Here is a 13,734-nt window from a genome sequence, read left to right as displayed (position 1 = left end):
GGGATAGTGGAAATGTCTGCAGTGTTACGTGATTTTGAGGCAGAATATTATGTAAGTGGGCCACCTATTAACATCGTTTCTATGCTTTAAACGCTTGAAAACAGGGTATTCGAACCTCATCAAAAGCTAAAATAAGCTAATTTGTTAACAATATGAAAATGTAGAACCTTCCAATTATTTTGCAACAATAACTGATTGACATTAGGAAAAATGGAAATCGTTAGCTGAATTTCAACAAGGGGCTTTGCATAACTGGTGGATAAGGCTGAAAAATGAGTGTCACAACTTGTTAGGCAAAGTCCATAAAGCGCTTTTTCCATTTGGTATCTGTGCATGTTGCTGAAGTTCTTTTTCAAGTACTGGAATAATCTGAATTTAGAACTAAACCAACATTGTCAAACAAAAATAGAGCATATTTACGTTTGCTAACACACACACACACATATATATATATAAAACCAAACAAAACCAAAGCGTTGCTGACAAGTCGTATCCGAGTTAAAACAACCTTTTAGGACAGAGCAGAACTGCCCCACAGGGTTTTCAAAGAATGCCTGGTAGATTCAAACTGCCGACCTTTTGGCTAGCAGCCAAACTCTTAACCACTACGCCACCAAGGTTTCCATGTACATATACATAAACAACAACAAATAAAAACCAAACCGGTTGCTGTCAAGTTGATTCCAACTTATAGCGATCCTAGAGTACAGAGTCGAACTGCCCCGTAGGGTTTCCCAGGAGAGCCTAGTGGATTCAGACTTCCAACACTGGCCTTTGGGTTAGCAGCTGAATTCTTAATCCCTATGCCACCAGGGTTTATATACACACACACAGACACAGACACACATATTTTTTAGTGAGAACAAAAATGTGCTGTGTCCTAATAAGTAAAATTAAAATATTTTATTTATTTATTTGTTTTTATTGTGCTTTAGATGAAGGTTTACAGAGCAGATTAGTTTCTCATTAAACAATTAATACACATGTTATTTTGAGACATTGCTTGCCAGCCCTGTGACGTGTCAACACTCTCCCCTTTTCGACCTTGGGTTCCCCTTTTCCATGCGTCCAGCTTTCCTGTGTCCTCTTGCCTTCTCGTTCTTGCCCCTGGGCTGGTAGGCCCATTTAGTCTGGTATACATGGTTGAGCTACGTGTATTATTGTTTGTTTTATGCATCTATCTAATCTTTGGTTGAAGGGTGAACCTCAGGAGTGACTTCAGTACTGAGTTAAAAGAGTGTCTGGGGGCTATACTCTCATGGTTTCTCCTGTTTCTGTCAGACCAGTAAGTCTGGTCTTTTTTTGTGAGTTAGAATTTTGTTCTCCATTTTTCTCCAGCTCTCTTGGACCCCTGTTAGAATATTTGGTGATGGTGGCCAGGCACCATCTGGTTCTGCTGGAAAAATAAAAATATTTTTTAAAGGTAGTTTATTTGATATTTATATTTTCTTTTCAAAATATGAAAGTGTAGTACTTGGACCAGCAGCATCAGCACTACTTTGTTATAAGAGAAGGTTCTCAGTTCCCACCCCAGGCCCCACGTCACTGCTTTGAGCTGAATGCAGGAATTACCTGCACTGATGAGTTTGGTATAAGTACAATCAGGAGAGGCTAAGGCCATTTACTGTTAGGTAGGGTGAGGGGTTAGAAGTGGTCTGCTCTTCCAGTTAGAAGTTTTGAGGATGAAAAATAATTCTTGACATTTTGAAGTGAGTTTGTGTTAAAACAGATTTTCTGGGGTAGGTGGAGCCCCTAACCAAAAACAAAACCCAGTGCCGTTGAGTCGATTCTGACTCATAGCGACCCTATAGGTCAGAGTAGAACTGCCCCATAGAGTTTCCAAGGAGCGCCTGGAGGATTTGAACTCCCAACCCTTTGGTTAGCAGCTGTAGCACTTAACGGTTACGCCACCAGAGTTTCTGGTGGAGCCCCTACTAGGTATAAATTCCAACTCCACTTTTATAATGGCACTCAATAGTGTATGTATAGAATAATATTCGGAGTCCTGGTGCCCCATTGCTTGAGAGCTCAGCTGCCAACTGGAAGATTGGCTGTTGGAATCCACCAATCCACTTTGGAAACCCTATGGGGCAGTGACACCCTGTCCTATAGTGTAATTGTGAGTCGGAATCAACTTGACAGCAAGTTAACATAACATTTATCATGTGCCAGGCTTGTTTTAAGTTCTCACGAATTACTGAATTTGGCCCTTTCTGCAACCCTCAGAGGTGGTGAGTCTGCTATTAACCTCAGTTTAAAAATGGGGCAGCTGAGATACAGAGGTTGTTTGCTCAGGGTCACACCTCTAAAAAGTAGCGAAGCCAGGATTTGGAATATAGTCCATCTGGCTCCAGAAACCAAGCTCTTAACCGTTACACTACACTGCCTAGGTATAAAATGTATAAATGAATAAATATTCATGTATTGGAGGTGTGTATGCAAATATTTTTATTGATGAGGAACATGATCAAAAAAATTTGGAGACCACTATCCTAGAGGATATAAGCTCAATCTCTAGTGTGACATAAAACACCTTTTGTGATCTGGCCACAACCAATCTCTCTGACCCCACCTGTTGCTCTTCTCCCTTGAAACCTGTGTTCTGACTTCTGCCATATTGAACGAGCATCCTGGCAGCTCACTGAATTCCCAATTACTTCTCTTATCTCCTACTCCTCCTTGAATTTAGGAACTCTGCCTGCCCTTCTCAATCCCCAGCTTCTCCACTTTCCCTCATTGCCCCTAACCCAATGCCAAGGCCAGCCCAAGTATCCTCTGTACACTCCCAGCATTCTCTGTATGCTTCTCCATGACCCTTGTTTCACTAATTTGTAACTATCTATTCACTTGTTTGTCTACCACCCTAGACTGCAGTGTTCTATTTTGTTAGTTTCTTATGTCTAGCATCTAGTGTAAGGTCTGACGTATAGTAGGTGATGTTCATATGAATGAATGAAATACTGATGAAAGAGAAAGCAGCCATTGCCCTGAGTTGCTCTTCGACCTGTTATTTGTATAATGGCCACCAGAGGGGGTTAGATGAACAGGGTCAAGTGAACACCACACATTTAGAAGAATTAGGGGCCAAACTTAGAGATCTGAATTACAGGGAAAGGAATAATGGTGAACGTGAGGGTGGTAATGGTAGTGGTGACAGGTTTTGTAATGGAGGTGGTGATGCTGATGATGTCGTTATTGAGAGTAATGGGGGTGGTTTTGGTGGCAGGGGGCTCACTGATGATGGTGGTAAAATTGATGGTAAGAGTGATGGTGATGATGGTACTGGTAATGACGGTGGTGATGAGTTGTGTAAGGGAGGTGGTGAAAGTGGTGGTGGGTAGCATGGTGATGGTGGTGACAGTAGGTGGTGCGATGCTGCTGGTGGGTTGTATGATGGAAGTGGTGATGGTGATTATGGTGAGGATTATGGTTGGTCGTGTGATGGTGGTGGTGGAAATGGTAGTATTGGTGTTGGTAATGGTGGTGACAGTGGTAGTTGAAGTGGTGGTGGTGGGTTGTATGGTGGAGATGGTGATGGTTATGGTGATGGAGGTAGTGGTGGTGGTAGTAGTGATGGTTGGTGCCGATGTTGGCCATGGTGGGTTGTGATAAGATACATTCAATTCCTTCTCTGACAGGAGACCCCTGAGTTTCTTGTGTAACTTGTACAAATCTTCCTTACACTTCTTCATGCTACAAGAGGAGCTGCTTTCCTATTAAAATACAAATGTCTTATTCATGGCCTACATCTGCATAGCAAAACTGGATGTCAAGATCTGCTCAAATATGACTTGGTAGCTTCATTTCTTGAAGAAGAGGGAAAAACTAGTGGTGGTCTACTCACTACACAATTTTGTTAACCACAATAAACTGTATATAGTTTCCATTTCGTTGTATGGGTTCAGACGTTCCTTGTGAAACCTGTACTTGTCCCAAGAAAGACTCGAGTAAATGAACCTCTTCAGGCATTGAAGGTGGGGGCCTGGGAAGGAAGGACCTAACTGACAACTATATAGTAAGGAGTTTGACGCCCTGGGTGACAAGAAATCCTTCCCTCAACTTTACCCTGCACTCCCAGAATGAACGTGCATATAGGCCACCTTTCCTGTATCTCTTGCTTTAACTCCCTTTCATTGATTGCCTACTATGTGCCAGGCATCGTTCTGCGTGCTTCACCAATATTGCAATGTAATCCTCAACAATAGTGATGTGAGGAAGACAGTATTAGTCCCATTGTAAAGCTGAGGAAACCAAGGGTCAGAGAGGGGCAGTAATTTCCTGAAGATCTCACAGCTAATAAGTGGGAAAGGTCCTACACATATTACTATGCCTCTCTTCATTATTCCAGTTCAGCAGATCACAGGACGAAACACCCAGCAATGATAATTTCAATCCACAATGGTGTTTAGGGCAATAAGGGGTTTTGTCTGCACTAAAGGCCCAATGCAGAAACAAGGGTCCCTGGTAAAAGACAAGGAGTCACCACTCATTAATGTGAGTTCTTTGGCTCATGCAGAGAAGTCTGTCACAAACCACTTTCCCGTACCTCCTTGACTCCAATTCTCCAATCATGTTCCTTCCAAGTCCCTGCCTATCCAGCCAAACCATCGTCCACAGCCCATGAATCAGTGTACAATTGCATATCTGGTCATTTATCCTTCCAAGCAAGGTGAACAACCAGGTGCACTGCTTGAAGTTTTGCCATTGGGAAGATATCCCTTCACCACTGTCCTTCATGGAAGTCCCAGAAATGGGCTGCAGCACTGCCGCTGTGCACATTCAAGTGGTTCCTACATATTATGCAGAACGGTCAATGCGCCAGACACGAGTTTTCTCTTCCTCAGGCAACTGATCAAGAGGCACTCCCAGTGAGGCCATAGGTGTAGCCTGGGAGAGGGCAGGTAATATGACAGGAGTGAGGACCATGAGCATTTGGACCATTTCCTTATGCAAATTACTTGAGTGTTCAGGTCATGTTCAGGCCCTGTATCGTATATACCTCTTCCAGTTAATGATGGAGTGCTGCTGTGCACATCCAGCTTTATGGTTCTATGGGTCAGACAACACCCAATTCATGATGGGCAACTCAGGACACATGGTCATTTGGTGGCACATGGTTAAGATTTCAGTCTCTACTAAGACCCAGTAACAAGACAAAAGCTGTTTCACAAGAGGAGAGTAGTTATCTGTGGAGGATGGCAGGGCTTTGCTCCAAAATCCTAAGGATCTGCACTGTGATTCACCAATAGGAGCCTGCCAAAGACCCCAGATAACATTGTTATTTGCAAGTGACTCTTCAAGCATCATTTCATTAGCTGGATCATATGGCTCAAGTGGCAGAACAGCTTGCACATCAGTCTGAACCTCTTGCAAGGTCTTCTCTTGTTCTGGGCCCACTCAAAACTAGCGGTTTTTCAAGACATTTGATAAATAGGCTGGAGTAGCACACCCAAATGAGGGGTATGTTGCTTCCAAAATACAAAGATGTCCAGCAGGGGCTGTGCCTTCTTTTTAGTTGTAGGAGAGGCCAGATACATCAACTTATCCTTCACTTTACAAGGAACATCTTGACATGCCCACACCACTGGAGCCCTAGAAATTCACTGAGGAGGAAGACAACTGAATTTTTTGGGAATAATTCCTACCAGGCAAATATTCTACCAGTAACTGCAGAGTCATTGATACTTCTTTCTTACTATGTCCAATCAGCATAATGTCATCAATGTAATGGACCAGTGTGACATACTGTGGAAATGAAGGGCAATAAAGTTCCCTATGGATTAAATTATGACATAGGGCTAGAGAGTTGATATACCTCTGAGATAAGACAGTGAAGGTGTACTACTGGCCTTGCCAGCTGAAGGCAAACTGCTTCTGGTGGTCCTTCAAAACAGGAATGGAGAAAAATACATTGGCCAGATTAATGGCTGCATACCCCAGAAAATGTGTTAATTTGCAGGTCACGTTCCCAAGGAAATGCCTCTTCCAACTGATTGGCTGCTCACATCAGATTATAAAATGGAGTATGATTACATAATGTCTGCCAAACCCCTGAGAACCATGGCCTACCCAACTCGACACATAACATTAACCATCACAGTGGTGATGAAAATGTTCTGAAGGAGATACTGATGATGGTGAATAGGATTGTGAAAGTACATAAAGCCACTATATTACACACTTGCAAGCTGTTACAGCAAAACTTTAATGAGAAATCTACCAGTTAAAATACTATAAACTATACAGAATAAATTGAGCTGGGAAAATACTACAACAAAACCAAGAACTACCCACTCAGGTGAGGAGAAATAAGGGTCTGCTTCTGGAGCAGATGTCCCCTGGTTGTCAATAAGGAGTTGCCGTGGAGGAGGTTCAGCAACTAGTTCGGCCTCTGGTGCCCCAGACTGAGCTGGAGATGGAGGACTTAACGGTGTATGGGGCTCCAGTGTCGGAAAAGGAGCTGGATCAATATCAGCTGTTTATCTGGGAGTCAGTTGGAAGTGGCCCAGGATGGAAATCCGCCCCTCCAGCTGGCCCTTCATCTAGTGTCGGTGATGAAAAAGGAGAAGGAAGACCTGTGCCAGTGAAGCTTGATTTTGGTGCAAGAGTGGGTTCAACATCAGTAGGTGGTACAGGAGCAGGTTTTGGATGTATCCCAGGATAAGACTCTGACCCTTCAGCTGGCTCTTCATCTGGTGCCAGTGAAGCAGCTCGTGATGGTGGTCTAAGGAGCTCCAGTGTTAGTCCAGGAGCATGATCAACCTCACCAAGTGGTCCAGGAGCCCATTATGGTGTTGGCCGAGGAAGAGAATCCGATCTTCCAGCAGGCTCTCTGTCTGCTCAACTTGCTGATGGAGGACCTGTTGATGTATCCAGCTCCAATGTTGCTGCAAGAACAGAATGTAACTCATGAAGTTTTCCTTCAACGTGTTCTGGAAGTCGCCCAGGGTAAAAATCCAGCTCTCCATGTGGTGGCAGCGCTGGAGCTGGTGATGCTCTATTGAGTTTCAGTGTCCGTTCAGTACCAGGATCCATATCACCAGGTTGTCCATTCTCTGGCTGTGCAGGTGGCCCAGGTTAAGAATCCGAAAGTCCATGGGATTATCCCTCTGCTGCCACAGCTGAAGCTCGTCATGGAACAACTTGGTGCTCCACGGAGCTTCTGTGTTGGAGCAGGAGCAGGATCGACATCAGCTGGTGGTCCAGGTTCCGGTTGTGGAAGTAGCCCAGGATGGGAATACACCTCTCCATCCTGTTGTCCATATGATGCTGGTGATGGAGCTGGAGGAGGGCCTGGGCTACATTGAGCCCTGGTGTTGGAGCAGGAGCAGGATTGACAGTAGCCAGTGGTCCAGGAGCTGCCTCTGAAGGTGGCCCAGGATAAGACTCTGACCCTCCAGCTGGCTCTTCATCTGGTTCCAGTGCAGGTACTGGTGATGAAATAGCTAGTGTGGTATGGAGCTCCAGTGTTGTAGCAGGAGTAGGATTGACATTAGCCAGTGGTGTGGGAGCCAGTTCTGGAGGTGACCCTGGATGCAGACCCACCCCTCCAGCTGGCTCTCCATCTGGTGCCGGTACTGGAGCTGGGGATGTAATAGGTGGTGTGCTATGGAGCTCCGGTGCCAGTACAGGAGCAGAATATACCCCAGGACATGGTGCAGGAGCCAGTTCTTGGGGCAAAGATGGATCTTGAGCTACTTTTACAACTTGCCCTGGCCTTCGCTCTGGAGCTACAAGAGGAGAAATGTTCACCAATATGACTGCCTTTCCTCATGCCTTTCTAATGATGAAAAACATCTCACTGCCATCAAGAGAAGCCCATTCCCAAGATTTCCACCCCAGGAAGTCTTCCCAGACTGTGGTCCACCAGAGGAGGGTCTGAGGTTACTCTGCGCTATAGGTCAACCCCAGCCTCTGGTGGTCTTCCCATGTCCCCCTCACAAGCTCACATGCAGGCATGCCCAGTCCTCCTCACCCTCCAGCTCTGTCTCAGTGACCTCCATTTGATCCAGCTGGGCCAAGAGAAGTTGGGCACGGTGCTCCAGATGTGAGCCTGGCATGTTCACCTGCACATACTCCACCGCAAGCTTTAGGCAGGGGAATTATGGGGGCTGATTGAAATCCTCTGAGTATTCCTTCAGCATTGTGCGCAGGATAAAAGAGGTGGCACTAGGGGTGGGTGGTGAAAAGCAGGGTCTCAGGCCTGGCTTTTCCCGACACACTGCCCTCCCAGGGCACCCCTGCAAAGGGCGCTTATGTCTGCCCATCCCTCCAAAGGTCAGCACCACCCTGCATCACACCCTCTGGCTGTCCTGAAAGTGGCAGGCCTGGTCACTGAGCAGGGGGCTAGCACACAGCCTCCGTCCCAGGGAGCTCTCCATCAACGGTCTGACCAACTCTCCCTCCTCGGGGAGCCTGAATTACATCCCTTTCTCTCCGCTGGCCCTCTCCCCACTGGACAGTAACCCTCTAAGGGCACGGAGATGTGTGTCTGCATGTTCTTCTCACAGCCTGGCACACACTAGTGCTCCAGGATTATCTCATGCTGGGCGACACATGGAGGCCGTCCCCTGCCCCAGCTGCCTAGGCCCTCAGGCCCCTCTTCTGGAGAGTGTGCACCAGCATGCTGCCTGATTCTCTGCACACGTATGATCGTCTCTTCTCCCATGGACACTGTTCTCCCCTGGGACAGGGGCCCCACATGGCAGCTGAGCATCCACAACTGGGGATCGAGATTCAGGAGCAGGTTTCTCTCCCTCCCACCCCGCATCTCCTATTTTGGGCCCCCAATATTGGGGGGGGAAGTGGAAATGTGAGGGGATTGTGCGGGGATGGGTTCTCTCAGGGGCCTCTCTGAGGCTCCAGCCTCCCCTCTGCTCCCCAGAATGCCCAGGTTCCACCCCTAGCTCTCTATGACTGCCTATCTCCTGCAGGAGGTGCTTCTAAACTCATTCCTGTAGTGGAATCCAGATGTGTGAGGTCCAGAATCTGCCCAGCCCCAATCCAGACACAGGTCCCGTACAGCCTCCACCCTTCTGAATAGACAGGAGCCCCTCTTTGTCCACCCAAAGTCCACTCAGCCTTTCAGCTGGTCTTGGGGTTCAGCATCCTGGGCAGAATACGGGTGGTTACATCCATACCTAGAGGTGGCGTGCGGGTGTCACATCTAATGCACTGTGGACACTACCTGCTTAAAATGTCTGGTGTTCCTGTCTGACTCCCCGACTAGAATGGAGGCCTAGGAGGGCAGGGTTTCCTATCTGCTTTGTCTACTAAACGATGCTAAGTGCCTATAACAGTGTCTGCAACAGTAGGGGCTTCGTAGAAAACTGGTGAATGGGTGAACCCAAGCAGCACCTTCCCAGGTATCTGAGAATCCTGGGACCCTTCTACCAGCCTCCAAGATCCCCGTTCTGGCAATACCAAGGACAAGGACCCATTAAATGGAATCTCAACCTCCCCCTTACAAATGGGAAATAGGTTTGCTCAAGGGCACATGGTGAGTGAGGGCTGAGGCAGATATTTTCTTTATGGGGGAGAAGAAAATAATAAATGTGAACATCCCAGCCCCTCCAAAATGCTTTACTAAAGAGCTAGGCTTCAGTACACACTTTCCATGGCTTGTCCCACGGGGTCCTGACAGTAATTCTAGCTGATTTGTCCTTTACCAACCCACTTCTCAGTGGAGCAAACAGGCTCTGAGTGGTGAAGTGACATTCTGCAGACTCACAACTGGTAGGGGACAGAGTCTCCACTGGGCTGTGGGGGGCGTGGCACTCACTTTTGGAGCAGCTGGTCTAGGACCTGCTGGGTGGTGGCATAGGTTCTATAGGTTCCCAGGAAGGTTCTGAGGTAGGAGAAGTTACCCTTTAGGAATGTGAGCACCAGGTGGTCCACCAGCTTCTCCAGTGGGCCTGCCCTGAAGGTTTTCATCACCTGGGCCTCATCCAGGCCCTCATCAGAACCACAGACACACTGGGGTGGGACAGAGGAGGGACATATTGTCAGAGGCAGCCTCATGAACCACCAGGAGGGTCGGAGGCCCAGAGCTCAGACCAGGCTCTCCCTCTCCCTCAGTGACCTGTGGCAGGAGGCGGGACACAAGTGCCTTCAGCAGAAAACAGGGCTCAGCTTTCCAAGCACAGTTGGAGGTGGAGAGATGATTACAAACATTAGGAACCTGAAGTTATTTTGTTAACTAAGTAACCATGGTATCTTCCTGGAGGAAGAGCAGTGTCCCAGTGAGTCCTCACAAAACACCCCATTCCACAGATGAGAAAACAGAGGCTTGGTGATGTCTAGTGTCTCTTCAAAGTCACATGGCCAGCCCCCAGAACTGTCCAACACTAGGGCTCTGCGATGTTCCCTCTGTGCTGCGTGAGGCCTGCTCTGCTCCTGACTCAGAGGGGAACATCTAGTGCAAGCTCACTCCTTCCCGGCTGGAGACAGTGCACAGAGCGAACACACCCATGAGATAAGCAAGACACGGATATTTCTTTCTGTACATCATGGGGTTTTTGAGAACTTGAGGCTATGGAGTACCCAGATCCAGCCAAGGGTGAGAGCCTGGAGATCCTGGGGTGGGAGAAAGACCCCCACAGGATCCAGGATCCGAACAAATGACTCAGGAAGAGTGAATCTGAATGGCCAGCAAAGGACTGAAAGGGGCTCGGCTTCTCAGGGCCAACAAGCACCTCAAAGCCACCCTGCAGTTCCATTGGCCACCCTGACAGCAGATTGGCAAAATGGAAAAGAACCCTAATAGCTGGAACTGGCTTGATATAGGGACACAGCCATTGTCACAGACTGTTGGGCCACAGGACTGTGGCTGCCGTTTGGGAAGGAGTCTGGCTCTAGTGATCCTAACTTGAAATGTGCACATCCTTCCCCCAGCATGCCACTCCTGGAAGTCTGTTTTGGGTGGGTCTGTGTATGAGAACACATGTAAGCATTCCTGTAGCCCTGCTGAAAGGGCAGCACAAGGAATCAGTCCAGGGCCAGCAGCCGGAGAGGCTCAGTCACTGTGGGGACAAGCCTCCCTTCTGGAACATTCTGTAGTAAGGACACAGCTCCTGAACTGGACGGGTCACCTGATGTGTTTCTTGAGCTTGCAGGTGGCAGAAAAAGATGTGTCGTAGCCTGGGCCCTGAACTTTAGGGTAAAAGAAGCCTGCTAAGCGTGACGATGTGTGAGGCTGGGAGAAGGTATGGAAGGACAGTCCAGCCGACTGCTGCCCAGGGCCCTGGGATTGGAAGTTAAACACTAAAACAGCAGCAACATGCAAAAAGATCCATGGGCTTATGTGAAAGGACGTCAGTATAAAAAACTCCTTTCTGATATTTCTACAAATATGAGAAAAGAGACTTTGTAGCTGGCCAGGGCAGGGAGGGCAATGGCAAGCGGGTAGGAGGACAGGAAAGGGTGGTGGTCAATTTCATTGAGAGGGGACTGGGGGCCCTCAAGAGGGAAAGTCCTGGGAGAGAACTGGGGTCTCCAGGGCAGTGTCTGGGCCCCAGGCACCCTCTGGTCATCTAGGTTCCCACCCAGGGACCCACTCCCCTCCCTCGCACTTACCAGCCCTTCCTGGACCCTGGCTGGGTGATGCCATTCTCCTTTTCCTTGGGGATCTTCTGTACCTGGTTCTGGAGAGACAGTGGTGGCAGTGGCCCCAGAGGCATCAAGGGCCCCTCTGAGCCACCTCCTTCACTTTCTGCCCCTTCAGGCCCTTGTGCCCCCTGGGTCTTGGAGGAGCTCCCAGTTTCCTATCTGTCACCATGTGATGAGTGGGTCAGCCTAGGGGTGCACCATCCGGCCCCAGCCAAGCCCATGGATAGAAAAATCAACCTCTGAGTTTTGCAGCAGGATCTGGGAGAAGCCGGACTAGCATAGGCTAAGCAGTGGCTCAGGCAATTCCAGTAGTTAGGACTGTGATTTGACTGCCCCACTCAGGCGAGCTGCATCTCAGAGAAGCCCCAGGTGAGAGTGCTGACGCAGCCTGTGACCCCGACAGTCCCTCCCTAAAGCCCTGGTCTGAACTGGGACCTCTGGGCAGACTTAGGTTCCAGAGAGTTCTATGTGATCAGTGGGGTTGGGGCAGGGACTTGAAGGAGGTCTCCGCCTTGATGCCCCAGCTCCCAGTCTCCAAGGCACCCAACCTGATGGACTAGGCCCGGCCACCACCCCATTCCAGGTCAGACCCAGCCCCATGAACCCAGTGATGGTGAGGGGCTGTGGGGCTGGAGCTTGGGGTTGCCTCAAGCAACAGCACCATTTTCATCATCCTCATCATCACTTCTCCCCTCCCAAATCTTGCCAGATCAAATGGCCCTGCTTCTCTGACTCCCACCCACCTCTCTCCCAAAGGGACCCTGCCTTATCCAACAACTTTCTGCCTCATTAGTTCTGTCCACATTTCCTCCCTGCCCCCATTACCAGGGACCCCATGAGGACAAGGGCTGGCATGGCCTGGGGGATGGTATGACCTGGGGGAGGGGTGTGGGGCTGCCCAGGTGGGATCACAGTGGTGGCCTGGCTTGGACTGGCTGCTCTGGGCCACCCTGTGTTACCTTCGGCTTCCTTTTGGAAAGTGGCCAGAGCCTTTGGGGGTGGGATATGAGACCATGTCTCAGGCTTAGGGACAGGGTCGAACTCCTGGGTTTCTCAAGCTTCGGTTCAACAGGGGATGAGAAACAACAAGAAAACATGTTCTCAGTTTGAACGTCTCCACTCAACTGAGCTGGGTAGGGGGCTTTGTTTACGATGTGGGTGCCTGGTTACCAGGGTTCCAAGTTCTACGTACTCTGGTGTCAAGGAAGTGAGGTCATGTTCTAGGTCCCCTGACCTGGGCCCTACCTCAGATGAGACCTCCCCAAAGTCTCCTCTGGGCTGCTGATTGCTCACCTCTCCCCATGCCATCTCCATAACTGTACAGAGTGACACCAACACAGCCCTCTCCCATTCCCCCACAGAACCTGGGGAGGGCCTGGGTGCAGCAGACAGATCTGGGTTCAGACACAGCTCATCCCTCTTAAGCAGTGTGCAATCCTAGACAAGTCTCTGTGCTTCTCAGAGCCTCCCCATTCCCCCCATCCACACGGTGGGCATCATTCTAGCATCTTCTTCTTAGGGACATTAGCAAGTGTTTGTGAGATAAGAACCCGTGGGCTGATGTTGCATTTAGCTAATCAGGGGCAGATTATTCAATAGGCAAGGTAAGTACAGGGCTTACTGGTTACCAGATCAACTGTAATGAACATTTTCACATTTTTTCACCACATCAAAGACTCTGCTTCTAAGTATGGCTGGCATCTGTCTCTCTCCCAACCCCACAGAACCTTCCTACAGAATCAAAGCCTCTTTTTCCATTTACAATCCCTGATGGGGGCAGATGACCCAGTAAGCAAGGTAGGCACAAGTTTACCTGTGCTTACTTACTAATCTGTAGTGAACAGTTTCACATAGGCTTCACCACATCAAGGTGTGGTGTTCACCACACTTACCTTGCCTTTTGGAATATCTGCCCCTGTAGCTAATGCACAAGCTCAGAGATGGAAGAATTTCAAGCAGGAGCGGGAAGCAGCATGCATGGAGTACACCTTCAAACAGGGCTGGGTTCTGGTGCTGTGATCTTGGGAAAGTCACTTCCCCTCTTGGCCTAACTGCACTAGTACCATTTACATCTTCTATTTTTTTAAGTGAAGAAAACAGAAATATTTGATGCACACATACAAGGAA

At 48.6% G+C, this 13,734-nt stretch overlaps 1 protein-coding gene across 1 annotated transcript; it reads right to left on the bottom strand.

The window, feature by feature from the left end:
• Nucleotides 1–5,811: 5,811 nt before the first annotated feature.
• Nucleotides 5,812–9,775, bottom strand: LOC104847276 (uncharacterized). Its single transcript, XM_010602416.3, has 2 exons — nucleotides 7,976–9,775; nucleotides 5,812–7,730 (listed from the first exon to the last, which is right to left on the bottom strand). Exons 1-2 carry the CDS (start codon nucleotides 8,058–8,060, stop codon nucleotides 7,132–7,134), a joined length of 684 nt encoding a protein of 227 aa, XP_010600718.2. The 5' UTR covers nucleotides 8,061–9,775; the 3' UTR covers nucleotides 5,812–7,131.
• Nucleotides 9,776–13,734: the final 3,959 nt, after the last annotated feature.

This window comes from Loxodonta africana, chromosome 4 (genome assembly GCF_030014295.1).
Source record: "Loxodonta africana isolate mLoxAfr1 chromosome 4, mLoxAfr1.hap2, whole genome shotgun sequence".
NCBI classification, from domain to species: domain Eukaryota; kingdom Metazoa; phylum Chordata; class Mammalia; order Proboscidea; family Elephantidae; genus Loxodonta; species Loxodonta africana.
This window is presented reverse-complemented; position numbering and strand designations above follow the sequence as displayed.

Excerpts from the sequence above, each read along its gene's own strand:
- LOC104847276 (XM_010602416.3), bottom strand. The coding sequence starts at position 8,060 with ATGCCAGGCTCACATCTGGAGCACCGTGCCCAACTTCTCTTGGCCCAG. Across the intron at positions 7,731-7,975 it reads CACTGAGACAGAGCTGGAGG|CTCCAGAGCGAAGGCCAGGG; the intron begins GTGAGGAGGACT and ends CTCCTCTTGTAG.